The following is a 27,135-nucleotide window of genomic DNA, read 5'->3' on the forward strand; positions in this document are numbered from 1 at the left end:
AACAAAAAACTTACAAGGATCAATAGTATTGTAGACTTCTAGATTTCTATTTAATATCTTAATACGTTTATTGTAGTAGGAAGAATTACCCTGCTCTAAGAAGATGTTGAGTTTTTCTGTTTGATGTAGTGGTGAGGTTGCGGAAAGACTGGACGGGGGTCGCGCGTTACCGAAAGCGGTTTGGCCTTTGTTGCCCCACGGCGGCGGGCGATCTCACACAGTGAGTGGGCAAATCTAGGTTGAGTCACTGCGAACCAACTACTTCGACGCTTCCACTCGGTCTCCGCTCAGCACACCGAAAGACATAGCACTCCGCCCATTCCGCACGTCGCCCACGTCGTCGACCGCACGACAACTTTGAAAATTCCTATCCACAAGCGAGGAACAACACTAGAAGCGACCCCACTCGGCGACAGTTGAACGACGTACCCAACACCACTTAGGAGAAAACGAAGAGCACACATTCATCATGTCTCTCACAAATTGCCGATTCTACGAAGAGAAGTACCCGGAGGTGGAGAGCTTCGTCATGGTCAACGTGAAGCAGATTGCAGAGATGGGCGCATACGTCAAGTTGCTCGAATACGGTGGGTTCAGGGCATATTGAAGGTATCACGAGCAAGACTAAGAGAATCCAGACAACATCGACGGCATGATCCTGCTTTCCGAACTTTCGCGAAGACGTATTCGATCGATCCAAAAGCTCATCCGAGTTGGCCGCAACGAAGTCGTCGTCGTACTCCGTGTAGACAAGGACAAGGGTTACATCGATCTGTCGAAGCGCCGAGTGTCGCCTGAGGATATCGTAAAGTGCGAGGAGCGATACAACAAGTCGAAGATGGTACACAGCATCATGCGCCACGTCGCCGAGAAGACCCAGACACCCATCGAGGAGATTTACCAAACAATCGGCTGGCCGCTAAACAAGAAGTACGGACACTCGATCGACGCCTTCAAGCTCAGCATTACGAACCCCGAGGTCTGGAACGATGTCACATTCCCCAACGACGTTGTCAAGGAGGAGCTCCAGAGCTACATTGGCAAGAGGCTGACACCTCAGCCTACCAAGGTTCGATCGGACATTGAGGGTATGTTGGAGGAAAAAACACAATGTGGGCACTTTTACTGACGTCTATAGTCACCTGCTTCGGATACGAGGGTATCGACGCCGTCAAGACCGCCCTGCGATGCGCTGAGGCGAAGAACACGCCCGAGAACCAGGTCAAGGTCAAGCTCGTATCCCCACCTCTTTACGGTACGTGATGGAAGAGCAAGTATGTACGTTGTCTTGCTAATTGTCTCAGTTCTCACCTCGCAATGTCTCGACAAGAGCGCCGGTATCGCATGCCTCGAACAAGCTATCATCGACATCAAGGAGAACATCTCAAAGGCCGGAGGTGACTGCCAGGTTAAGATGGCACCAAAGGCTGTCACCGAGAACGACGATGCCGAGTTGGCTGCGCTCATGGAGAAGCGTGAGCGCGAGAACCAGGAAGTCAGCGGTGACGAGGACGAGAGCACGAGCGACGAGGGTGGTGTTGCTGAGGCCGACTAAGCGGCTAAAGAATGACTTGCATACGAGCGACCATGATAATGAAGACCAAGGGGCATCTGCAAAAGTGGGCACGGGCGTTTGAGGCGTCGATTTGGTGGTTCACGAGCATGCACAAAAGGCGTCTCGACATGTACAGCACCTTGTCTTCAGCCACATGCATATCTGCGTTTGAGCATAGAGTGGAGGGTTATAAAAGCGGCTTTTAGCGGCTCTAGCAGCAAATCAAGAATGAACAAGTACTAATGTCCCATTTTTTTTCTAACCGTCGAGTCGGATGCGTCCGCTGGTGCTGGCTCAGCAGTAGGCGGGAGCTTGGGCCGTTGGCTAGGTGGAGCGGGAGATGGACATCGTGCGATGACGCTGTGGACCGCCGAGCATTGCAGGTGTTAATCCAGGTTTAGCCAACACTAGCACGAACAACCCTGTCTTATCGTGGATCCCGCTGCTTTGCTGTCTCTCTGACACCGCAGCTTCCCTTCTGCTCAACTCTTGGGCGCGTTGTGGTGTATCGTTGTGCCGCGCATTATTCGTTTTTCGAAGCTCAACGCTACCTCGGTACTTTGTTGCTGAGAACTTGGACAGCTCGATACTGCTCCCGCCAAGCTTGATAGAACTTCTGCGAGACACGGCGCCTACGGAGCTCCGCCGCAACAATGGTGCGGTGGAATGAGCTTTTCAGCTCGGATGGTCAAAGCGGAAGGCACAGAGTCCAGGATGAGATGAGCGCGCGTAAGTTTTTCATCTTTTTTTCTTTCTCTTCCACCTCCAGTACTAACATTCGCCAGTTCTGCCAACGTCGCGTCGCGAACACCTCCCTCCTCCGCCCATCGACCCCAAGGATGTTACCATAGTAGCCCTACGACTGAAGCATCAAATCGAACAAGTTGTGCCCTGCGAGCTCGAAGAGGAACAGGTCACCAGGGCGCATAGCAGTATCATCACCGATGCAGTGCTAGAGACTGCCAAGCAAGCAGGAGCTCCCGAGCACAATGCCTGCGTCGTCTTCTGCTTGTTGCAGGTCAAGAAGTGGTTCAAGAAGCAAGCTACTGCAGAGCTGTGGGATGCTGACCTACACGAAGTCCGCGCTGTGGCGGCAGAGATCATGGCCAAGCGCCTGATTGAGGCCGAAGAGGATACCGCATACCTTTTCGAGGAGGTGCTACTTAAGCGCTACTCGACACTGATTGATGGAGAGCCAACTACGCCTGCCAACGTCGTTGAGAAGGCTGTCGATCTCCACGCTGTGACAGTCATCGGATCGTCCGGCTACCAGAAGTGCATCAACTACCTATGGCGCGGATGGGTAGTCCAGGACGACGAGGACCCCAGCCGCTTTGTGCCGTACGAGAACAAGACCAACACCAGCTACTGGGCACATCTGGATCCAGATCGCATGCGAGTTCCAAAGTACCAGAACTGGGTGCAAATTGCTACGTCCCTCATCTTCCTGGGCCTTTACACCGGTGCTATCAACACTATCAACCCCTCTGGTGACCTGGATGTCGTCGAAGGTCTGCTGTACCTCTTCACTCTAGGCTTCATCTGCGACGAGGCGAACAAGTTCTGGAAGGTCGGACGATTCTACATCTCCTTCTGGAACATGTTCAACAGCACCCTGTACGCACTGCTCACTGTCAGCTTCGTCCTGCGCATGGTAGCTCTTGGACACCCACTCAGCGACGAAAAGGATACGAGACGCAAGTTCCTGAACAAGATGAGCTACGACTTCCTAGCTTTCACCGCGCCCATGTTCTGGATGCGTCTGCTGTTGTATCTCGACACCTTCCGCTTCTTCGGTGCCATGCTCGTTGTTCTCAAGGTTATGATGCGCGAGTCGCTCATCTTCTTCATGCTACTGCTTGTTGTCATGATAGGATTCTTCCAAGCTTTTATTGGTCTCGACATCGCGGAAGACCAGCTGGCAAACGACACTGTCTTTGTGTTCCAAGCTATGTTGAACGCTGTCATGCAGTCTCCTGAGTTCGAGGGCTTCGACAACTTTTCGGTACGTCACAACTTATTTGCTCAAATCAAGTATGTGCTAACAAGCAGTAGCCTCCCTTTGGTATCATCCTTTACTACATCTTTACATTCGTCGTCATGGTTATCCTGCTCAACGTTCTTATTGCTCTCTACAACTCTGCCTACGAAGACATTACACAGAACGCCATCGACGAATATATGGCACTTTTCTCACAGAAGACGATGCAATTCGTCCGCGCTCCCGATGAGAACGTCTTCATCGCTCCCTTCAACCTCATCGAGATGTTCTGTCTCATCCTTCCATTCGAGTGGTGGATGGACGAGAAGCGCTACGACAAACTCAACGACATGGTACGTACTCTTGCTAGCATATGCTGCCTACCACTTCGCTATCTACATGATGAATATCTATGTATTTGCTACTTCAGAGCTTCGGCTATGAGACAATTATCACCTAGTACTGATTACAGCACTTTTTCACTCCATTTTTTATAAGCTGCATTAAGTCCACAGTCAAGCTGACACCAGAACAGGTCATGGCAGTGATATACTCCCCCCTCCTTGTCGTCACCGCTATGCTCGAACAGCAAGAAGCCTGGGTCGTCAAAGAAAACCGTCGCCGCGGCGAAGACGACGAAGACACTACTATGGAGTGGGAACAAGTCCTCGAAGGCTGTGACTTTGAAGCTGATGGCTGGGACAAGAAGGTTCAGGCCTCGCGTCCTAATGTCGAGTTCGACACTGCCGTCTTGGAAGTCCGACAACTGAGGAAAGAAGTCAAGGAGTTGAAGGACATGATGAAGATGCTTGTCGAGGGCAAGAAGGAAGGCTGGGGTGGTGACACACTTGGTCAGAGCGGATTGGCGCAATTAGACGCGGGAAAGCTGGGCATGCAGGGTGAAAGCAGCGAAAACGGGGGAAGGGATGAGTAAGTGCGTTTCTTTGGCAGATGTGCTTTTGTTATTGATTTGTTGTCGGTGCTGGTGTGTTGACTTTTGGGTTGTAGGCGCTACAGGAGCGAGTTTGGAGAGAGTAATGCGAGCGATTGGCATTCGGATTGAGCATGCTCCTCTCCCCTTCGTTCCTCTTCTTCGGTTAAATATTACGGAATACTACGCGATACGATATACGACACGATTTTAAGCGATGCGATACAATGCTTTCGCCATATACCCCTCCTTTACGACGGAATGAAGTATGTACGTTTCTAGACGGAAACGCAAAAATATTAAGCGATTTGTTTCTACGTGCTGCATTGTTCTGGATCGTGGTCATTTGTTCGACGTTGCGACGTGTAACCGGAATACGTTGCTTATCTTGTGGCGGTGCTGAGATGACGTGGCGGTCCACCAATTAGCGGCCACACGCCCCTTAATTCGGGGCACCATCTGCCACCTCCAGACCCGGCTCCCGTTTCCCAGTTCCAGGTCCTCTCCGTCTTTGGAATTATCGCTCAAAGATAGCCCGCCATGCCATATCGGCCGAATCCTTGCAGCCGTATAGCCGCAATACCAAGATGTCCGTCCTTCCTTCAAGTACAATGTTCATTGCCCTTTGCACTTTTACATGATCACTTCTGGATTACTTACCAGCATAACATTCATCCCCGTTCGGCGGCCTATGCTCCAAACGCTAATTGTACGAGAGCACGCAAAAGTACAAACATGCGCATTGCCCTCATCCACGGTCCTCTTTTTATTACCTCTCCCTTTCCTCTCATTAACTTGATCGATTCGCAAAACTCCAGATTCCTCTTTCCCACGAACTGAAAGAGAGCGAACATGTCTCTCTACACAGCCCCCCTTACTACGACCAAAGGGGAGGAGGCCAAGACCACACCCAAAAGACTCCTCCAGACTTTCCAAGAAGTACAGGCTTGGCAACGCGACAACGAGTACCTCAGAAACCATTACCGATCTACTACGGGCTCCTATCGAGAATGTCTGAAAAGCCTGTCATACCTACACAACCAGACCGGCAACATCTATACGCATCTCATCGGCGCAGTAGTGATACTCTCCTATGGTATCTACGCTTACAACAGCGTTAGTGCGCGATACGTTACCGCTGATATCAACGATCTCCTCGCGTTCGGCGTCTTCATAGGAAGTGCGGTTGCTTGCTTCGGGATCAGCGCTACGTTTCACATGTTTGGGAACCACTCTAGCGCCGTTTACCATACCTGGCTCCAACTCGATCTTTACGGCATATTCATCCTGATTGTTGGAACTGTGTACTCTGGGACATACTATGGATTTTACTGCGAGAGACAGTATTGGATGTTGTATTCTGTTGGGATTACCACCATTGTCACGGGTGCCGCTACACTTTGTTCGATACCGCGATTTCGTACGCCAAAGTGGCGCTGGGCGAGAGCGACATTGTTCTGTGCTATCGGTTGGTCAGGCGCGGTTCCTATGACGCATGCTGCGCAGTCATTTGGTATTGAACAGGCTGATAAGCAGATGGGATGGTGGTTGATGATCTGCGAAGGATTGTGCTATATCACTGGTGCTTTCATCTATGCTGTGAGTACATGACAAACAGGGGTTCTCCTGACTTCAGTCACTAACGGAATATATAGGTTCGCTTCCCTGAGAGATTTCGTCCCGGCCTCTTTGACATCTGGGGTTGCTCACATCAAATCTTCCATCTTTGCGCTGTCGGGGGCGCGGCTTGGCATCTAGTGGCTCTTCTTAAGGCTTTCGACTACAACCATGATCCGGCAACGAGGAGATGCTGAAGGTGATGCGCCTTGAAGCGGTGGCAGAATACCAGCTTTGGAGTATGCTTAAAGGATTGACTGCGTATACTCCAGGACTTGAAGTCGCAAATCGCAAATCTCAAGTACCCGTGCTGTGGCGTCAGAGTTGCACCCATTACAACTCCATTCTTTCGTCCGAGTCCGAGACTAGCCTAGACCATCTCCACTGGCCCTCTTGCCGAGATACAAGCGGGATCATAAGGTGGACCGTTGAGCGTAGACCTCATGCCAGCGCACCGCTAGTCTTACAGTTCTTCGTCGGCGCAAGATGTACCATTGAACTTCACCTGTACAGTACTTTGATAATGGACATCCTTCCAAACAAAGCTGGTACTGTTGCAGCATTCGATAACAGTTCTCGTTGCACCGTATCAGCGATCACAGTTACAGTGTTGCGAAAGTGGGGTTGGGGTCAAGGACGAGCAGGAACAGGCTATGTTTGATGTATGCGTGAAGAAGGGTCGGTGCCTGAAGATGCAAAAGGCCTTTTGTTTGCCTACAACATGGAATGATACAATCAAATATCTGTCGAGTATCCGCGGTTGAGGTGTCGCAACTCTGGATGATGCAACATGACTCATGTTGCATTGCACACGATGCAGCCATGCAGGCATTTTCCTTTCTCATAGGCTACCATGACACTACCGGTAATGTTCGCCGCTTGTGTTCCCGTGAAGCGTACACCTGTACAGCATATTAAATACGCCGTTCGCCCGCGATGCTCGTTTTCGGTATGAAATTCGAGGCCTTTACTGCAGGACCCATGCAACAACTCACCAAGCCGCTAATACACGTCTCTTGTCTAGAACAACTCGGTCTGGAAACTTACCTATGGTGACTCCAAAGGACCATTTGCCTGGTCCCATCTCTGACGATGCAATTAACCAGCTTCTCTTATCGTTGGGCCTTCCCAAGGCTTTTAACATCGTATCGCCCGAAGTCGCCGCCGAATATCACTCCATCTACATGATAACCGTGCCCCAGAACACGAAGATCTCGTATGAAAAGCTCGTACTACGCGTCTCTGGACAGCATCTTCCCAGAATCAAAACAGAAAACGAAGTCGCCGTGATGACCTGGGTCAAGCAAAACACGAGTATACCCATACCAGATCTTGTAGCATTCGATGCTAGTACTACCAATGCAATCGGCCACGAGTACACACTTTTGTCGCTGATCGAAGGTACGGCACTCAGCGAGAAGCATCGATCCTTGACCGAAGCTCAAATAAGTTCGATTCTGGATCAGTTGGCAGACTATCTTAATCAGTTGCACACACATCCATGGGACACCATCGGAGGTCTCCGCCTCAATGGAGCTGGGGCAGCTATTTTGGGTCGAATCGTGGACGAGACGTTCTGGCAAGCTCCCGAAATGAAGAAGCTGTGGCCAGCGGAAGAATCAGTCGACAGTCTGAACATTGGCGGGTCATACTCTACATATGTGGATTTAGTGTCCGCGCAAATCAAAACATATATCCACCTGACAAACATCCACGAAAGCCTTACCTGCTTGCGCGATGCGATCCCTCGCCTTGAGGCCTTCGTTAAGGCTTTGCCAGAGCACGCCGAACAACTAAATGACGTGAAACTGCGCCTCGCACACAAAGACCTGCATTTCGCGAACATACTTTACAATTCTGATTCTGGAAAGATCACCGCAATTCTAGACCGGGAGTTCTCTGGCGTCGTGCCATTCCCATTGTGGAACCCACGTCGTTCTTTCCTCTGGAACGCGAGCGATGACGAAAGCTCGTTGGCGGCGAAGGAACAGCTTTCTAAGCTGTTCGAAAAGCGATGTAATGATCGTGGTTTCAAGATGTTGGAAGATGCTCGGTACACCTCATCGCTGCAGGAGGGTATGCAAAAGGTCGCGGATTTTCTACGCGCAATCACGGAGGTTGCGCCAAGGGGTCAAAGGGCAGATTTTGTGAACGGCTGGAAGAAGGTAGTTCTTCGCAACATCGGAAAGTTCGGGTGCTAATGGCACATTAATGCATTCCGAAAACACGCACCTAATCAAAAGAGCAAGCAACGAGGGTTCTCGGTAGCGCGACTTCCCACGCATCATAACGGGCTAGGGGCTAGAGGACGAAGAAAGCCTGACTGGTCGCCTTCATTGCCATCTCCATGCTTCTTCTCCCAGAAAGTATAGAGACTGCGACACTGTAAAAGAACGAGTCTAGATAGTGTAGCCTATTGCGACAATATCGGCCAGAATCAAGTGCTCGCTCCAAAAGTAAAATGATTCCCTTCTGCGTATGACATCCGATCATCACAGAATCACTACACACTTGTGCTTGTCCCGCAGCACACTTTGCTAATTGCCATCTCTGATATGCGGTGAATCTAGACGAAGCAGACTCATGTAGCGTAGAGAAGAGGGGGGGATTTCATCGTTACCTTCGTAAATGCCATGATATCCACCTCTAGATTCTCAACTCAAGCATGAAACTGCGTGATGTAGTCGTGTACAGCGATATAACTTTGCGTATCAGGGAAGATCGTAAGAGGCAGTGGGACGTAGGTGCGATTCTACTCGCAGCAATGCGCAAGTCTCCATTGACGCTTCTCTTCTCCTTTATCATTCTTGTCAACGCCTTCTTCAAACCATTTCTGGTGCTCGTTGCCGCGGTCTCCTTCACAGTCCTCATGGTTTTCAGATCAACGTGAGACCTGCTCTTCCAAACCCATAATTTGCACTGTGATGCCTAAACCAGGAGAACCCATGGACGGAGATATTGATATCCAATGAAAGGACGGGTTGACTCCAGTTGTCAGTTAACAGAGGGGTGAAGGCTGTCCAATCGTTACTGGCTGCTATTTATCGCAAGGTGCTTCGCTGCTGGGATGTAGCAATACCTTCAAGGAGGCGTCCAATAGTCCTGCGCTGTGACCGTGACCGCACCCGGCTTGGATACATACGGTATACGGTATTGTGACGGGGTTCGTGACAAATTGATGTCTTGAAGGAAATGTAGGTAGTCAAACCTGCCCGCAACGAAGTCCACAGACTGGAGGCAATCAATGTGGGTCCACGATTGTAGTAAAGGTCGAGCACTGCTTGGTAGCAACATTCGCATGCGGGAGCCGAACCAGCGAGGACTGTACAAGAAACCCAAGATGATACGTGCATCGTCAGTGTGGTTTTCTCGTCCTGCGTGCCAACATCGTAAATCCCTAATCACCAGAGAGCCTTTCGAGATTGCTGGCTGAACTGGTGGTGATATCTTCGCGCGCCGGTTGAACACTTCATGTTTTATCCAGCCGGTGGTCGGCGAGCTGTGATCGGCTTTGGAGTAACCGTTGTGCGTGCCCAGCCAGAACTCTGTAGCTCCGTTACGCGGGTTGACGTCGTGCAGGTATATGTTGACCTCTAGGAACACTGAGAAGTCGAGATGTTCGCAGTAGTAATCGCTATGGACCGCTTGTCGCCCTTGAGACCGAGGCAAGGCGATGTTGGATGTAGCGAGCGAGAGATGGGGCTTAGGACCGATGATGTTCTCAATGATTTCAACACCGAGGCGGTTTGCCCATATATCTTCGTGGAGATACTCAGGAAACGATGGAAGTGGTTGCGAGATGTTACCAGAATTCCGCCCCTGATTCCAGCGGAGGGCTGAGGACTGTGAGTAGCTGTTGAAATCCTGCAGCATCCTCTGGAGCACGTGATCGATAGAACGAGGCTCAACCGCGTTCTCTAGGATGACGAGACCGACTTTATGGAATTCTTCCACGCCGTTTCGTAAGTTGCCATGACTGAGGCGCGCTACCTTGCGTTCTTGTTCGGACACCCGGATTCTGTTGATTTCAAGCTTGGACCCTCTCTCAAACTGGTGGCGCGCCGCTCGCCATAGTGCGGAAAGCATAAAGACTAACAACGACCTCTACATATCAAAGTCTCTTGTCAGACCTTGTGCCAGAGTGGATCATGGGAATGCTGTTAAGAAAGTCAGGCTGGACGCTTTTGCATGGGCCTTGTCACGGAGCCCAGACTCCTGCTGTGAAGAGGTGGCTGAGGCGAGGCAACAACGTGGCAACTATGCCGAAGCTAGCACCTAGGCGCTTGTCATCGCACCATCCCCCCACCCGCCCGCGTTTAGTTTGGGCCCAGGCCGCGATACTAGGCTACTTGTGCTGCTGCTGTGAACAGCGCGCACAACCCTAAAGCATTTGTTTAGCACAATCTCGCGTCAATGCAGCGTTCTTCGCGCATCGCTCTTTGTCGTCGCTGCTTCCATCAATGTCGATCCCAACCCCGGATTGCATGGCAACCCAGGACACTTCTTGCACAACGCGATACATTGAAACGGTCCAGATTTGAAAGGCAAGTCAGTAGGTCCCTGTACGACATATCGTAGACGTCCTTTAGATGTAGTCTGCCCATAGACTTCGAAGCAACATATAGATGTGCGTTCTATTGAGCTGTCACTATTACACGGGTAGCTAACCCTTGTTTCTGCATAGGTTCATTCAAACATATTCGCGATTAATGGACTCAAGTCTTCCCGAAATGAGGGATACGTCTTGGGATACTCCGTACATTCATGGAAAGGATCAAGAAGGCGATGAGACCTTAGGTCTACATAATTTCGAATCAACTCTGACAGTGTTTCTTGATAATCAGAAGGTGGAGTTCTCGCCAGAAGAGTTTCTACATGAGGCATGGACGCAGGGATTCGATACGCCGTGCACTGCGTGCAAAGAGAATTTTGACCTTGCCGCTGAACCTCCTGTACGGCTTCTTGGTCTAGGTCAGCATGTGGACGTCACGGACCCTCTGAAACAAGATCTGCCGCCTCTTTGTGTTCAGAATTACCACCTCAGATGCTTGAAAGCAAGTAGTATCAGATATATTCCAGTCTCCCACCCGTGGCACTCGTCAGTGGCAGAGACTTACGCACTCCGCACTTTCAACGCGAAAGCAGCACAGACTTGCTACGAAGCTCCACTTCGCACGCTCATGGCTGTACAACGTCACTTCGGACCCGACTGTCTACTCTGGCATGACTACATCAGTATACCACAATGGCATAACGAATTCCGAGGCACCGTTATCTTGCCGCAGATATTCAAAATATTCGAGGCCAGTGGCAGCTCAATTCTCCACCTTGGACAACTGCCTCCTCCAGAGATTGTCCGCGAGCCAACACTTGACGTGATCAATCGATACAATGATGGCTTGCAGCACTTCTTCAATGCACACCTGTTCAGTCGATTGTGGCCAATCGTAGAGTTCGATAAGGCTGGGGAAGCATATATCATGAGCAACGAATATGGCATCGTGGAGCCCAAATTCACAACGTTTGTCAAGGAAATTCTAGATGCCACAACGGTGGAGAGTACACCTACCTCGGTTGAGAATCTTACTTCACTGCAATGGATTAACCATTTGCCACTTTTCATTCGGGAGAGACAAAAGAACAAATGTTTCGGCTATGTTTTCGATATGATCGCGGACCTGGGTTGCCGCTCATTCCGCGACAAATTTATAGGAGCTGCTGAGCTTCTCGGGATTCCCGATTATCCTACCGAGCTTCCTGTGGATGTCCAAGACGCGTGTCTGTGGCTCGCAAAGAGACAGATTCAGAATAATGATCTCAGTGGATTGTTACTCAGACCGTCCCAGGAGCCTCTACACGCAAAGGCTAACTGGCTCAAAGGCCATCAATCGATTGTTCCAAACATGTGGGGCTGGGGTGTAGAAATACAACCCGCAAAAAGGTTGCCTCAGATACAGGGTCATTCCGTGTGTTTGGACTTCCACTACGTCGGGAATGTGACACATGATCTCACATGGGGGCCCTCTGCAGATCTTTCGTCGGATTCGTCATCGAATGAATTGCACGATCTGCTCTTGGAAACCCAAGAATCGGCAGAAAGTCTTGTCAGACGTTTAGAGACCATTGATCCTCATACACTCATTCGCTCTGACCACGTCAATAATGGTTCGAGAGCTCCTTCTCTCCATTTCCGCGTCTCGACTTCAAAGTCAATACTAAGAACACTTCGTTACCTTTTTGATCGAACAATCCAAGGCAGAAGGGACGAGCAACCTGCGAATTTGTCAGGGTTATACGACGATGTTATGTCCTTACTTGCCCTTTCGGCTTCCGCGCCAGCGCCTGAACTCGAGCATTTTGAAAGCTTTGGTCTTTCCAAGCTTCACCAAGAACTCTGTGGTTTGTCTGAAAGCCACCTCGTGTCAGTAAGCTGTCCAGACTGTCGTACTCAGTCATCATTTCGTGCACAGCTATGGCAGCAACCAACAGCGGACACACGACTCTATCTCATTCCAAAATTGACATATCAGTACACCGCCGCCGGAGGGATTGGTGTTTTATTGGATAAAGGTCACATTATTGGGCGATCGCGTTTCTGTGCTGCACCTTGCAACTGCAATCATGAGGTTACAGTCACCATTACTTGAGTATCTTGCTCGGCCTTTTATGGGATGGAATTATGAATTGTGATAGTAGCGTCAATGCCTCAGCCGATGTAGTCACTATCAGATTGTGAAGATCGTAGACGAGGTCGGAAGATAAAGAGCGTAGAGTGATCTTCACATCTGCGTTGAACTCATGAGCCACGGCACTATATTTATTGTTAGCATACTATGCTGACAGATATCGGCATACTCACGCAAAGATCCCTTGTTTCCCTTTTCCCACGTATCCATCAATGCTATATCTTCGTCTGCGATACATAGCTTCTCTGCTGCTAGGTTCGAAACTAGATGTTGAGTATTCTCTGCTTTCACAATGGGCACATAACCCTTCCGTAAGCTGTAGCAAAGAAGTATTACGGCCGTCGATGTGCTATACTTCTTCGCTATTGCAACAAGCCCTTCGTCGCTTACGCGACTATTCCTAGCAATTGCTAGATATGCTTGCAATGAGATATTCTCGTTCTTGCAATAATCCACTAATTTTTGCTGTCGGCACCATGGGTGTAGCTGAGTTTGTAAAAATTAGTTGTCGGAACTACAATACAAATAAGTATGTTTACCTCTATTTGATTGACGGCTGGCAGCATTCTGGCGTACTGCTTCATCTCGCGCAGATGCGAAATGTCGAAATTGCTGACTCCGATACTCCTTACTTGTCCTTCCTCAACCATGGCCTCGAGCCCTTGCCATGTCGTTTGACGTCGATCTGCAGCTTCGGGATCGACGACATCATCACCAGGATGATGCATCAGTATCATATCCAGGTAGTCCAATCCAAGCCTCGTCAACGAGCCTCTTGCCGAGTCCTCGACTTCGTCGAAGCTGCTCGGATTTCGCTTGAAGCCTGCGGAGATCTTAGTCGTGACGTGGACTAGCTCACGAGGGACTGAGGATCTTTGGATCGCTTGACCAATAGCTTCTTCATTCATATATGCCTGGGCAGTATCGATACTGCGATAGCCTGCCGTCAGTCCACGCTGCACGTATTCCATGCACTGAGAACCTTTTGTTTTATCCGTCCCGAGTGTGATACGAACATTTCGAAAGATATAGCCAGAGTGCATGATGCTGAAGCAAAAACTAGCTCAAACCTAGAGAGGCGGGGAAGACAGATCCCCGGTCACTACCTAGGTATCTTACCATGTCCGTGCGCGCAATCAGCCATCCCACAACACTATGATGCTAAGATGATAAGGTTATATGCCTACAGCGAATTGTGATAAGATTGCGATAACTCAGTGTCAAAGTCATTGTATACTTGCGAAGAATTTAACTTGATATAAGTGCATGCTCAGGTGCTTATAGTCTAACAGGCTTTGTAGCTTAATTATACTACCTAGGCAACTTTGCTGTCACGATGTTCCAACGCCACGCAGGGCCCAGCCACACGCAGGCCACCGTCGGCTTACACCGGCCACGATTATGCGCTATAGGTATATATTATCTCATTTTTATGCTTGATCATTCCTCAAGGAGTCGTCTCAATCCAACTTGGAATCAATACTTCAGTACCTGCCCAAAGACTCCTTACAAATAAGCTCCTACTACTTAATCTAACCTCCACCCACGCTTGTGTAACCTCGACTTAACTTCGACCTATGGTAAGGCCACCCTCCCCCCCATCCATTTTCTACCGCATCCATCTTCTGTCTTGTAACCTATCCTAAGAGCCTCGTTTGGCGTTCTAAGAATAGCAGTTTTGGTCGATCCTCCTCAAGTGTCACATGTTTTTCCGCCATGCTAATCTCAAGGTCCATCGGTCCCGGCTGCAACGATCCTTCACCAGAAGAAGGATCAATGATATGTTCATACCACATGTGTAAGCCATACGCCTTGCTCAGTGTCTGAACCATCAATACTTCGACACAACACCAGGATCGGTCGTAGTATTGTTTGTCAATGAGGCTTATCATGGCATTGCACTGAGCAAGATTCATTGGTAGCGCGGCAACGCCTGGTCCTTGTTGATCCTGATCCACACATGCAAAGTCCTGACAGTATGGTAAGTAAGATTCTCGGAAGCCGTTAAAAGCGCATTTCCTTACGATCCAAATGCACAGTTTGGCACGATCAATTTCCCTGTGTAGTTTCAGAAACTTCTCAATAGCATTGAGCATCCGTTTGTATTGTGTACAGTTCTCGTCGTCTGGTGAGAAGTCGTCAAAGTACGATCGAGAATCCTTGGCAATCCATCGGTACGAAAAGAAAAGAATGAATGGATTAAATTGGTTGACTTGTCGACCGGAAAGACTGCGTGTGTATCCATTATTCGAGCGTGGAAGCCGCTTTGCTCGCACAAAATCAGCGTAGCGTACGTATTTTAACCCATCGAAAGTTTCTTCCTTTCTCTTGTCCTCAGTCAAACATGACGCATACGTTTGACGAAGCGTATGTAGCGTTAAACCTTGCTGCATTGGATTATCCTTTCCATTGAGAAGTACTGGGCGAAGTCTGTCCTGGAAGATATCCCTGTACCCTTTCCGCAGATTTGCTTCATATATGAGTCGTGCCATCTGACTATCAACATCACCACCTTCTTGTCTTATCTGGTTCCTCAACCCTTCTTCAATGATCTTCGCTGTCTCATCGTCACCATTGTAGACTGCACATTCCAAAGCTGAATAATCCTGGTCGTCTCGAAATTTCAGGTCTGCACCGGCGTCGATCATTTCCACTATGTATTTCCGATGCTCATTGGAAATCTCTTTACATAGTGCGATGATCGGAGAACAGCCGGACGTAGGAGTGAAATATGTTAGGGCTTCTTCCTTGTGACCGGCCAGAAGCAGCGCGCGACCCAGAAATGCTCCAGCAAATCCTACCTTCGTCGCATCCTTCTGTAAGCCTGTAAGTCTGAAGTTCTCCCTCGCTACCTGTATAGCTTTCTGGAACTCTCCTTTAGCAAGATAGCAAAGGGATAGACACGAGTAGCCGATCGCCTCAAGAACGACATCTCTGATGTCTCGCGCTCGTTCGATGCGTTCATTGAGTTGACTGATCGCAATTTCCAGCAAGTTGTTATCTTTGGGATCACTCTCTAGGTAAAGTTGGTAATTGACCCTGCCGACGTTTCCTATCGCGCGACACGCAAACTTCTTGAGATTGAGTTGCTTCGCGTCATCGTACTGGCTTTCAGCAGCTCGTTTCGAATCATTCAGACGATCCATATGGCGATAGACCATAGCCAGCTCTCCAGCACAATCTACACGGGCGCTCGATTGTGGCGTATCAAAAACGATCTTTTCCAAAAGTTCGCGAGCATCATCATAGCGGCCCAGCATTCGATACATTTTGCTGATGGTACTGGAAGTGATGTACGCATACAGAGATTGTTGTAGCCATTCACTTGACTGGCAAATATGTTCGGCATTGCGATACAGTCGAAGTGCCTCCTCCCATTCTCCGTCTTCCGAATGTTGCTGGCCTGGCAGTTGGTGCTCTTCCCAGTTCCTGAACTCGGTGATGGCCATGGTGATGTCGGTCACCATGATATGAGGGATCTCATCTTGAATAATCGACGTTTGGTGAGGGGCGGCTCTCAAAGATTGTGCACCGGGAGTATTGCAACGACTCGTATCGTAAAGTACAAGCTTCGCATAGAGAGCAGCAGGCTCGACTTCTGTTCTTTGAAGACCTTCTCCGAAAACATAGAAGTTCTGCTTGTGTGTGGACAGCTTTGATGTTTCAGCATTTTCTTTCCCACTAGGCGGACTTGAGGTTGGATTGACGATATACTCTGTACCTCCGCCGGCAATTGTCCAACTTGCAGTGAATGGAGTTTGAGTATACATGACCGAGGTTGGGCCGACTCGCGATCCACCTGGCTTCCACACATGCAAACCGATCAATTCAGATGGTTGATCATCCACAATGTCGATCCACAGAGGGATCCCGAGCGACCCATCTGTACAATGTGTTATGCTCTGAGTCAAAGCTGTATCCCGGAGTACGTCTCTGACAAAACCCCAGATGATATCAAGATCCACCACAGACAGGTTGGTTTCTCTTTCTGCGGATGTTCGCAGGAAAGCCAAGGCGATCGCCATGTTCAACAATTGCTGTTGACCGGACTTCTGAAACTTCACCACGCTGGCCGTATCGGGCCAAACTTCTTGCCATTGAAATTCTCCGTGCCTCTCAACATGATTTGTTGCTACCTCGATGATATCGCGCGCTTCATCTTCAGGAAGCTCCAATGCATGACTGATCGCTCGTATGCCATCTTCAATGGTCGATAAAGGTACTCGTCGTGTCGATGTCGTTGTAGACAATTTCTTCGCAGAGAGGGCTGCCATAATTCCTTTCTGCAAGACAGAGGCACGGTTGAGCTTGGTGAGTTCGAGCTTCCAGTTATTGACGTCCTGAATGAAAGACTCCAATGGTTGTTACCCCACCACAAACAGGTCGCAGGCAGGACTGTGGATCCAAGTTCAGCTCTACATCGTCATGCAGCATGCAGCATACAGGTGCAGGACCGCGCCACATCATCGAATGCACACGGCACTATGGGCCAAATTAGTGATAGTCCTACAGGCCATAGGATACAAGATGAATCTAGCTAGCCGCTGATTGGCTTGGCGGTTGCTGAGTATCTGCTAGAGCAGCCAGCGTCTGCTGAAACCCCGCTCTATCTGTTCCCGTCCGCAGCCCCTCCAGCGACATCCTGTCTTTAGCCCATCTCCGTACCCTTAACCATACGTAATGGATATGCCGATCACGTGCACCCGTCATTCCTGCCTGGCAACTCCGTAACAGTTTCATGATAATTAGAATGATGTAAAAGGATCATGCAAAAACTGTAAGAAGGGACGGAAGGAACAAGAGAGACGATGTGGAAGAGCGATGTAATAGGGAGGGTCTTAAGCCCTTTCCTAACAGCAGCCGAATTCTAATACAGCACACCTCCATTCTAGCATGACTGTTAAACATACAAGCTATTAGATAGCTGCTAAAATCGTTCAAGGCTGTAGTGTGGAGAGACTGCGGCGACAGCGTCGCGATTCCTGCAAAAGGTAATTGACAGCGAACGCTAGATGACTGATCCTAGCACAGCACCGTGGGGTTGGACGTATAAGGAGGACTTGCTCTTAGGTCCTTTGATCGTATGTGAAAGAATTATTGTGGTGTTGCGTTCATGTAGTCAGTGAACGCTCCTACTGATATTGGTCAAAGATCGGTTTGCATTAGATGATTCTGCGCTTAGAACGCCAGATAGTATGTATGTATAGGGTATCGTATCAAATCGTGATCATGATGAAAGAAACTAAGAAGTTGAACTCGTGGTACTGCGAGCTGGTGAAAGGAAATTTGACGTAAGCGCTATCCGGTACTTCGGGATGCGGTCAGGCGTAGGGGTGGTCTTGACGCCATTCTGAGGTCGATCAGCGACCTCTGCCTTTGCGCTTTCCGATGCGTCCTTGGTAGGTGTGCTCTCATCCTCTATTGTTGAATCCTTCCTGCGTTGATTCGGCGTAGGGGTGTCCGGCGTCAATGGTGGGCTGTCCTTGGAAGGTTGTGGTGTGATTCGCTCGCCATTCGTCCAAGCCTCGGAGACAAGATTCAAGTTGGCTGGCGTGCTAGCCGTAGATGACGCAGCGACAAGGTCGTCGGAGGAGCGCTTGGTTTGTGAGAAGGATGGTGACGTTGTGATATGAGCATGGGAGAACCCAAAACCTTCCATCTTGGCCGCCATTGCTTGGTTGTATTCTTGTAAATCGTTCGTCTCGGTAGCGGTTGTGGAGGGGATACTGAAATCGTCATGCATCTCGGGAATGGTGCTTATCTGCGAGTTGCCATTCATGACGACTTGGTGCGACACCACCGGGCCTTTCCATTCAGGATGCGGTATTCGTCCGATGATGTTCAGTCTGCCCGTTCCTACTCTAGCCCATTCCCAGATACCTCGACGCGAGGGTGTCCTTTGTGGTGGTTGCACTGGTCCTCCTTCAAGCTCGCCGAGTGCTTCGTCTTCTATGTGGCTATTCTGGTGTGGGGGAGACGCGTCGTCTGAGCTTCGGCGGCGCTCTTCTAGGACTGGGCGTGACTTCTGTATCTCCGTTCCGCTGCTTTGAGCTCGCTCTAGGCGTCTGCGCTCCGGTGGCGTCACTTTGCGCAACTTCTCCCTGTCCTTCTCCCTCTCCCGAATCGCGTCGGGATTGGGCGGCTGACTGGCGACTGCCATCTCCGTCGACGTGACTACTGTCGAACTCGCCGGACTTGTCAGCCGACGGCGGAGAGGACCGGCGCTGCCTTCTTGTGGGCGAGCCGGTAGGGGACGAGACGGGTGAGGCGTCTTCGGGGGAAGAGGGCGGGGAGGGCGGTTCTGCTGGTCGGAGCTTATGTAAGGGACGGATTTGGCGGATGACAGGCCGGCTTTCTTCTTTACTGGTTAATGGATGTTATTATGCGTGTTGTGATTGTGACAGCAACGAGACGGCTGACATGGGATTGAAAATGGGCTGGGTGGAGATCAGAGTCACACACCTTGCTTCCCTTTGCCCTTGCCCTTTGTGTGGCAGTTGGGCCCAGCTTCGTGGTCATGGTAGTCGCACTCGTTGCCCTCATCTGTAGGGTCGTCGAATAGCATGCCACCAGTACCTGACCTGATTGCCTTGACCAAGTCAATGGCGAAATCGGGGTTGTTCTCAAAGCATTCGCGGTAAGTCTCGACATCGCGCTCACTGCCAGGATCCATGATCTGGCGGGCTGCGATGCGCGTCATGAGCTTGCGGAATGGTGACCCTGTCGGACTTTTGCGATAGATGTCGTCGATCTCATCAGCGTCAGGTACCAGCTCGGCCTCATTTAGGCCTTTTCGATACTGATCCATGGCGACGTTCTTCAACTGAGCCATGTCGAAGCGATCGCAGAGGAGATAGAGTTTGTGGCAGCTCACAGCATACTCGTACTTTAGGTTGGCATCAGCCATGTCGGAGACATCGTCGAGGCTGCCTTGATACAGCCATTTCACCAGCAGCTCGAAGCCGGCGGGGCTGTGGTCGGGGAGATCGAGCTGGTCTTTTCTACTGTGGCCGTCTGCATCACCAAGCAGCTCGTTCTCGAGGGTCTCGGAGTGGTGGCACAGGAGGTTGCGGTGCAGCGACCAGTGTCGCTTGGACTCGCCTACGTATATATCGATCATAGGGCCGGAGAGCAGTCTATCGCGTTGCAGCTTAGCTTTTGCCCGTACATGGAGGCGATGGGAATAGAGGCGGTGGGTCAGGGCCGGGCGCAACGCGATGCATCGCGAAGGTGCTTCGGGCCTTTGCGCCAGGTCGAATTGCGGTGCATCGGCAGACGGCGCATTCTTGGTCAGGTCGTCGTCACCTTCCAAAGACGCCTGCGATGCACCTGCCCTCTTACCGTGGTCGAGGAAAGGATCGTCTACGTACTCAGCAAAAGTCGCGGCAGGCACGTCGCCAATGCTCCCAGAAGCCATCCGTGACCGTTTGGAACCCGGAATGGCAAAATCACGATTGTATGATCGCAAAGTCTGCCACATGCAGCGCGGTGATGGCGCTCATGTATGCGCAGCAGCTTCTGTTGGGAATAGTACGTGTCGCGATGCGGTGAGGGCTGTGAGGTGTCTTTGGGTGAGGTGTACCGTGGAGACGGGCTGGAGTGGAGACGTCCATGGAGCATGCGAGGATGGCTGGGTGGCTTGCCGTGACGTCGTTGGCACGTCCGGGTTAGCTTCCGCTCTGCCTAGACCCGGCTCATCGTGATCGCTCCAGGACCTGCATTGCTACCGCGAGCAGCAGCTACTTAACCATCGACCATCTACACCCTCTTATCAAATGTCTGCTCCGCGAGAACCCCATCCGTTGCATAGCGACAGTAGCGCCGACGGCTATTTCGCCTATCCAGACACCGCCGCACTGAGCATCTGCGGAGTCGCCTATTTACCATAGCTCTCTTACCAAAGTAGGCTCGTTAGACAAGGGTTGCTCTCCTTACCTCAGAACCGTTGTTTCCAGCCACGGCAAAGTTCCAGCTAACACGGGCCTGTAATTTGACTCTTGTGTACATGATCAACAAACACTAGAAAGACCATTTATACAAATTGACCCATTGGTGGCTCTTGAACCTTCGACCTGGGCACACCCTGGGCTCATTGCCGATTTCCACTTCTCTCTTATTTTGCTTTCGCTTTGAAAATCTTTGGAAAAAGCCCTCTTTTTCTTTGCTCACGTCTCCTCACTTCCCACCAAACTCGCTTCTATAACATCATGCCACCCACACTCAAAGATCGCACGCGATTTGCAGCGATCGTCCAGTCCAGCTCCTCACGAAACACCCAACTCAAGCAAATGTGGAGAAAAGCAATGCTGTGCTGTGGAGATTCGTCGTCCAAGCGGCCTTCCGAAGGAATTTCTGGCAGGCGAAAGCTTGCGCTGTACATGTTGCCACGACCCTCTACCAGGAACTTCGTCACGGACTCGAAAGGATACCTTTCGAGATAGTTTCAAACACCTATGCTGGGGCCGGTCTGCAAGGATCAGTATCCCGGCCAATGGGAAAGCAACTGTATGCGCCAGGGCCAGCCTGAGTCTACGACCCCATCCCGCGGACGCCTTATACCGCTTCCCGTTCTACAGCTGCACTACAAGGCGACCGTAGAAAAAGCACGCAACATTGCTTTCTTTACTCCAGCTCACACCGAATCGCTCATATGACCAGTTCGCCGACTTTACATGACACATTTGGCTGTGAGCCCTTTGATCATTTCCTCCTGGTATGCCTAGTCGCACTCCACTCAAGCCAGTCAGGACGGCTGAAGCTCCCTAGTCGCGGCTGACGCGGGGCAACAGGAAAAATGGGACCCAGAGTCGACTCTACACCAAGACGAGCAAGAACGAAACATTGTCAGAGCATGGATTAGCCTCGGCCAACGTGGCCGTTATGTACGATCTCCTCGTCCAACCATGGGGATACTTTGCAGGTCAGGCCACTGATGTGCACGTCAATCAGCCATACTTCGAGCGGTGCAGGGAAGACGATATTTCTTTGCCCGATCACATCCCTTCAAACCTGTCAGTGTTTGAGAAGCGCAAGGCGACAGATCCAGACGATTGGGGTGTTGCTGGTGTTATCTGGATTCGGACATGGTACGGTAACGAAGCATCTCTGGACAACATTTTGGATGAAGAGATCGTCACGCGTGCGAGTGCCGACGAAGCATATACTCGGTTGTGGCGGAAAGCTTCATGTCCTCCACAGGACCATTACAAGTTTGACGCTGATCTGTTTGGCCCAAATGTGTTCGGAGACAATGCTACTGCTTATGGGGTAATAGCACGGGACGCAGACGATGAGGTGGAGCTGATGAGTGATATACCATCCTTCATCCTGAGCGCTCTGATCCAGTGCCCCGACGCGATGGAACCTAATAGTGGAAGTCGTGATACCGCGGAGGACGACGATGATCTAAGATCGCGACAAGCTCTACTTGTAGTGGTTGCAGACCGTGAGGCATGTGAAGATGGTTGGGTATTGCTTATAGCTCTTAACCATAAAGGCCAGGTGTTGCACATGCGTGCCAGATGTAAAGCCTATCAAGTCTCAGAGCAAGTGTACTTTTTCAGGGACGGTGGTGAGCCACTGGATATCACGGAAGGGGAAGAGAATGTAATTCACTATCTGGATGGCAATAAATCGGGCGATGGATGGGATGAAGACTGACGGGTGCAGAGACGCTACTAGGCTCTCCACAAACACGAGCTAAAACTACCAACATTCTCAGGCTTGTTGCCTAATGATCCGGAAGTTTGTTGTACTGTCGCAGAGAAAGTAATGGTATAGATGTCTGCGTATTCTCATCCAAATCACCTCCGCTCGCAAAGCGCAACTTTCGACAAGATCCGCCGTGTTCGTAATCCCAAACCATTCTACCCAGTTTCTTATCGCCACCGCTCAAAGCGACCGCATTACAAAGCCCATCCCCATTCTTATGGCACACTGTGTCCATGTTCGTGGTAAGGGCCACAAGCGTTGGGTCTCGAACGGTTTTCGAAGTTTTGGTCGTGGTGGATTGCACTACCCACAAGAGCAGAGCTGCAAGTGTCAAAGTTGCATTCAAAGCCAACCACACATACAAACGACGCCGATTGACTAACGCACGCACTATTGGTTCTGATGGTATTGCGGTAATTGTCGTAGTGGAGTCTGTGGCTTGTTCTACCAGAGCGCTACGCGTCGCGTGGTACGCGACTGTCAACATTCCTGCAAGATAACCTTGCACATTGTCTTCTCGGTGCTGCGACCCAACGCCCAGCGAGACCAGATGTTGTAAAACGTCTGTCATCATATCCAAGGTGGGGAGTATAGCTAAATCAGGTATCAGGTCTGGCTGCGACTGATTCGCTCCGTTTAGTGGTGATGCTACGTGGAGGTTTTCGGAAGCACCAACCAGTGTGATGTTGTAGTTTTGTTCCTTGATCATTCCAATCCTCATCGTAACCTCTGCGACTAGAAAGCAATCCGTCGCGGTCCATTCACCGTCGAGGAACCATGAAGAATTGAACTGGCTCACGCCTATGGGCAACTGTCCAAATCTACCCGGTTTAGATGAGCACTGGGTAGTATTGGCTCCCAAGTCTGCGTCGTCCTCTTTATTTAGGCCTATACGACCGACAAGAATTGAGACATTTCTCTTGTTCTCGTAGAAGGTAGTTGGCTTCTTGTAGAGTTCTTTGGCGCTCGTAAAGTTCCACTTTTCTGTCATCCAGAAACCTAAGTTTCCCATCTTTTTACTGTTAGCGGGAAGTTCCTGCATGCTAGCATTAGCGAGGGAACTTGGCTTCCAATCTCCAAGGGTTTCCGAGTCGAATTGTATGTTCATCCACTCGATATTCGAAACTTCAAAATATGACATTTGCGTTAAAACAAGACTCTCCGAGGGCAGATGAGGATCCAAGTACATATAGCGTCGTTGAGTAGCTTGTGTGGCGCTAAAAGCGTAGTCCGAATCCCTGGCACCCATAGTAGCCGCTCTTAATGCGATCGCGACAATATCTTCGGGGTAAAGAAAGCTGTTCCACGCGTCTTGGGTCCTGATATCCGGAAGGTCATAGTTTCGTGTTCGAAGATGGACGAGCTGGGACGAAGGAATCCACTGCAAGGACGAGTTGGCGAGAGGTGCTGCAATAGAGGATGGCCACACGAGTACGACAATGATGACTGCAAACAGCGACCAGTATAGATGCTGGGTGGATCCAAAGCCAGACAATTTCGGAAGCCTCATGTCTACCACGCGGCAAAGCTCCACAAGTGTGATTCCGGTTTTGCCAAGAAGGAGGAAGACAAGGCGCCAGATGATGAGTGACGAGCCAATCTCAGCTACGAGCCGCAGAAGGACTAATGCAGCGGAAACAAAGCCAGTCGCTTCCGCTTGGTATAGCCCAGACTCGCGCTGGAAGAAGTAGGCTGGGGTTGCGATTCTGAAAGCACGCCCATCGACTAGGGTGAACATGATCCCAACAAAGGCTATACACAGACACATGTGAAGTGGGTACCAGTGCCATGCTTTACAGGAGTTCCAGAAACCTTTATCGTCTTGACGATTGAAACAAATTTGCGGCTGGTCTAGTTGACGCGTGGAAGTCGTGGCCTGGGGTCTCATGTTGAGTCGATGACGCAAGCTGATACCGTAGAATGGAACGATTGATCTTTAAGAGACTGTAGGAGATTGAGGAAGCGCCGAGAGGATGGAATAGAACCTTAGAAGGCTGGCTCTAAGACTGCGTCTTTTGCTTCGCATCCAAATACCCGAGGACCCGCATTGAGTCGATGCACAGCCGGGTCGGTTCCCCTCAGCCTGATGCACCTCTACTGATAACGAACGCCACTTCTCACAACGAAAGAGTTGAGGCGCTCCACAAACGAACGCTATTCCAGATGCGTATATGGAAGGATCACGCAACTGACAGTGCTTAAGGATTATTGGTCACACACTGCATTTGCATCGCATCTACGCGTACTCGAAATAGAGGTTTCCAAGTGAAGCTCGAGTCCATGAGCATGTTGACAATCGCACGTCTTACAGGTTCACCGTTTGGAACTATCCTATAGACGTTGCGTATGATCGACAAGGCTAGGTTGCGCAAAAAGCAATGGCTTCGGGAGCACCTCGCCAATATAGAACGGCGGAGATATGTGCAACAAGGCCTATGTTCATGTATAAACGAACACAGCAAAGAGCAAGAGATACTGTATCTAAAGGGAAGATCAAGACTTACCTGAGCGCAGACTGTCAGATCCAAGGGGGTCTGATATTGTATGATAGGCAGGCATGAGGAGACTGTCCGTTAGAACCTCCACCCCTCTGAACTCTTATTGCCATGCATAGTGCTCGTTGTTCAACCATAAAGGCGCCTCGTTGTCCGTACCGCCACACTCGCCGTACCAAAGCAGACTGGCGATACTATCGTTCTCCCGCTCCACGACCTCAAATTCCAGGCCACTCTGAGCCAGCATGTCCAGAACCAAGGGCGTCGGATCCCACAACTTGACGACGCCTAATCTCCAACTCTTCGCTTCGGCCCTTGCTGCTTGTAAAACCGCTCTGAGATATTTCACTTGTTGGTTGTAAGCATCAAAATCAGGCCGTTTTACCGCATCTGAAGATAGCCTTGTTGCGGTCTCGTCGATCTCTACGACAAGCCGAAGCACGTATAGCACGTTCTCCGATGAACTTTTGTCGGGTTGGTTGTAGTACCGGTGAGTCCAAATGACCCAGATTTGACTGCCTGGTGGTCCAGCGATAGCACCTTTCACGTCGGGTGTTCTATTAAAAAGGTGTCTGGTGGCGAAATTTTCTTTAGATATGTGCCACAGCATATGGTCCAGGTCTGGAATGATCGTGAGGCGGGATCTTGAGCCTTGTGCGGGTACAGCCATACGAGATCGAACCATCCTTTCATCCCGCTTGCAAAGTGCTTCCAGTTCGTTTTCTATGATTGGTGAAGCGAGCGAAGGCCATACGGTAGTATCAGGTTGAAGCTCGATTTGCGAATTTGTCGCGTTCGGTGGCCAACCCAGCTTCGTATAAAATTGCTTGCCAATGTCAGAGTATAGAGTGCTCCCTACACACTGCTGCCCTTCCGCCTGCCATGTGTGTAACACTCTCGCCAGCTCACGCATCATGCGTGCTGAATAACCTCGACCTCGGTATGCCTCAGGGCAAAAGAAACTGGCTACACCGTGTACTATGCTTTCACTGATCGTACCGCTAGTATCGCTGGTGAGCGAGCGCTTGTAAAAGCTCTCGCAAGAGCACAGAATTTGACGTTCCCCTGGAGCTTGATCTCGGTGGACTAAGACCCACATTGTCATGCCTCCATTGCGGGCCAAAGGCACAGTGGTGAGGAATTGTGACTCTTCCAAGAAAAGCGGGAGTGTGAGCGAATCTTTCCATATGGTGAAGGTATTCGTCGAAATTGCTGTGCACTCCTCAGTGGTAGGATGTCGGAGAACTAGGTAGGAACTATCGGACGGCGGTAGGTCTTCTTCGGCGGACTTAACCATGGTGGCGGATTTCCAGTGCGCAGCTTCGATTTGGTTCTGATAGTCGTCCTAAATATCGTTACTGCGGCGTGTGCTCTGTTGGAAGCATGTTTGGGTGTCACGAGCTCCGGGTACCTCTATATGCACAATCGGGCGTGACGGCGCGATATCATTGAAATCGGTATGGGCATACCAGCTTTGAAACTATACTAATCCAGTTCTTTAGACATTCTGGGTATCGGATAATTACTATGTATTTGCGGGGGGAGGGTGTCGAAACGCGTAAATAACGCGCTAGGTGATGGGTGTGATGTCATCGTCATCTGCACAGTGGGAATCGCTTGCCGCGTCCGCCGCACGAGGACAGCCACAAGCAAAATCTTCCCCCTCACCCTTCTCTATCAACACTCACACTATATCTTTGCGTCCTCATCACGCATCATAAATACACGTTACACAGTGACCATCGCTCCGTTTCGCACGCTGTTACTCAACAGCCTCGCCCAACACCGCAATAGCATATGACAAACCGGATAAGCGTGCATGAACTAAATAGTCCTTGCGACCAAGACTCGTAGCTGCTAAGCAACAACAGCAGCCTCTCGTGGCTCGTCGATACTGACACATGGCATATAGCACACAATGCTGTTCACTCGATGGTCGGTGCCTCATTCAACAACACCGAAACGTTGCCTGCAAACGGACCGCTCACGCGCCTTTTATCGCGATATGCCGATGTACACCCCGTCGAGTTTCGGTCTAGGTGTGGTTTACATGTATACCTTATAGTTTCCTTCTGCGAGCGCACCCAAGTGCCCTTCGAGTGAAGCTCGCCCTTGAACGTTGTTATAACACATAATTTCGTCAACGAAAACCTGAACTA

General features: G+C 50.3%; 12 protein-coding genes across 12 annotated transcripts; 6 read left to right on the forward strand and 6 right to left on the reverse strand.

Annotated features, from left to right (window-relative positions):
* Nucleotides 1-469: 469 nt before the first annotated feature.
* Nucleotides 470-1,555, forward strand: AA0111_g8466 (Eukaryotic translation initiation factor 2 subunit alpha; the record flags this gene model as incomplete). The annotated part of the gene is made up of 4 exons (XM_028654916.1): nt 470-587; nt 639-1,088; nt 1,139-1,255; nt 1,305-1,555. The coding sequence occupies 4 exons, from the start codon at nt 470-472 to the stop codon at nt 1,553-1,555; spliced, it is 936 nt and encodes a 311-aa protein (XP_028503888.1).
* Nucleotides 1,556-2,208: 653 nt separating this feature from the next.
* AA0111_g8467 (Calcium channel) lies at nt 2,209-4,470 on the forward strand (the record flags this gene model as incomplete). The annotated part of the gene is made up of 4 exons (XM_028654917.1): nt 2,209-2,284; nt 2,341-3,560; nt 3,611-3,889; nt 4,072-4,470. 4 exons carry the CDS (start codon nt 2,209-2,211, stop codon nt 4,468-4,470), a joined length of 1,974 nt encoding a protein of 657 aa, XP_028503889.1.
* An 849-nt stretch (nt 4,471-5,319) lies between these two features.
* Nucleotides 5,320-6,281, forward strand: AA0111_g8468 (hypothetical protein; the record flags this gene model as incomplete). Its single annotated transcript, XM_028654918.1, has 2 exons — nt 5,320-6,066; nt 6,123-6,281. The coding sequence occupies 2 exons, from the start codon at nt 5,320-5,322 to the stop codon at nt 6,279-6,281; spliced, it is 906 nt and encodes a 301-aa protein (XP_028503880.1).
* An 852-nt stretch (nt 6,282-7,133) lies between these two features.
* AA0111_g8469 (hypothetical protein) lies at nt 7,134-8,285 on the forward strand (the record flags this gene model as incomplete). The annotated part of the gene is made up of 1 exon (XM_028654919.1): nt 7,134-8,285. One exon carries the CDS (start codon nt 7,134-7,136, stop codon nt 8,283-8,285), a length of 1,152 nt encoding a protein of 383 aa, XP_028503881.1.
* An 880-nt stretch (nt 8,286-9,165) lies between these two features.
* Nucleotides 9,166-10,170, reverse strand: AA0111_g8470 (hypothetical protein; the record flags this gene model as incomplete). The annotated part of the gene is made up of 1 exon (XM_028654921.1): nt 9,166-10,170. One exon carries the CDS (start codon nt 10,168-10,170, stop codon nt 9,166-9,168), a length of 1,005 nt encoding a protein of 334 aa, XP_028503871.1.
* Nucleotides 10,171-10,814: 644 nt separating this feature from the next.
* AA0111_g8471 (hypothetical protein) lies at nt 10,815-12,731 on the forward strand (the record flags this gene model as incomplete). The annotated part of the gene is made up of 1 exon (XM_028654922.1): nt 10,815-12,731. One exon carries the CDS (start codon nt 10,815-10,817, stop codon nt 12,729-12,731), a length of 1,917 nt encoding a protein of 638 aa, XP_028503870.1.
* A 132-nt stretch (nt 12,732-12,863) lies between these two features.
* On the reverse strand, nt 12,864-13,813 carry AA0111_g8472 (hypothetical protein; the record flags this gene model as incomplete). The annotated part of the gene is made up of 3 exons (XM_028654923.1): nt 12,864-12,895; nt 12,944-13,256; nt 13,310-13,813. The coding sequence occupies 3 exons, from the start codon at nt 13,811-13,813 to the stop codon at nt 12,864-12,866; spliced, it is 849 nt and encodes a 282-aa protein (XP_028503894.1).
* Nucleotides 13,814-14,407: 594 nt separating this feature from the next.
* AA0111_g8473 (hypothetical protein) lies at nt 14,408-17,044 on the reverse strand (the record flags this gene model as incomplete). The annotated part of the gene is made up of 1 exon (XM_028654924.1): nt 14,408-17,044. One exon carries the CDS (start codon nt 17,042-17,044, stop codon nt 14,408-14,410), a length of 2,637 nt encoding a protein of 878 aa, XP_028503961.1.
* A 968-nt stretch (nt 17,045-18,012) lies between these two features.
* On the reverse strand, nt 18,013-20,187 carry AA0111_g8474 (hypothetical protein; the record flags this gene model as incomplete). Its single annotated transcript, XM_028654925.1, has 2 exons — nt 18,013-19,133; nt 19,233-20,187. 2 exons carry the CDS (start codon nt 20,185-20,187, stop codon nt 18,013-18,015), a joined length of 2,076 nt encoding a protein of 691 aa, XP_028503893.1.
* Nucleotides 20,188-21,650: 1,463 nt separating this feature from the next.
* On the forward strand, nt 21,651-22,430 carry AA0111_g8475 (hypothetical protein; the record flags this gene model as incomplete). The annotated part of the gene is made up of 1 exon (XM_028654926.1): nt 21,651-22,430. One exon carries the CDS (start codon nt 21,651-21,653, stop codon nt 22,428-22,430), a length of 780 nt encoding a protein of 259 aa, XP_028503892.1.
* Nucleotides 22,431-22,500: 70 nt separating this feature from the next.
* Nucleotides 22,501-24,219, reverse strand: AA0111_g8476 (hypothetical protein; the record flags this gene model as incomplete). The annotated part of the gene is made up of 1 exon (XM_028654927.1): nt 22,501-24,219. The coding sequence occupies one exon, from the start codon at nt 24,217-24,219 to the stop codon at nt 22,501-22,503; it is 1,719 nt and encodes a 572-aa protein (XP_028503869.1).
* Nucleotides 24,220-25,079: 860 nt separating this feature from the next.
* Nucleotides 25,080-26,273, reverse strand: AA0111_g8477 (hypothetical protein; the record flags this gene model as incomplete). Its single annotated transcript, XM_028654928.1, has 1 exon — nt 25,080-26,273. The coding sequence occupies one exon, from the start codon at nt 26,271-26,273 to the stop codon at nt 25,080-25,082; it is 1,194 nt and encodes a 397-aa protein (XP_028503890.1).
* Between the last annotated feature and the right edge of the window lie 862 nt (nt 26,274-27,135).

Source organism: Alternaria arborescens (genome assembly GCF_004154835.1).
Source record: "Alternaria arborescens strain FERA 675 chromosome Unknown contig_21, whole genome shotgun sequence".
Classification (NCBI taxonomy): Eukaryota; Fungi; Ascomycota; class Dothideomycetes; order Pleosporales; family Pleosporaceae; genus Alternaria; species Alternaria arborescens.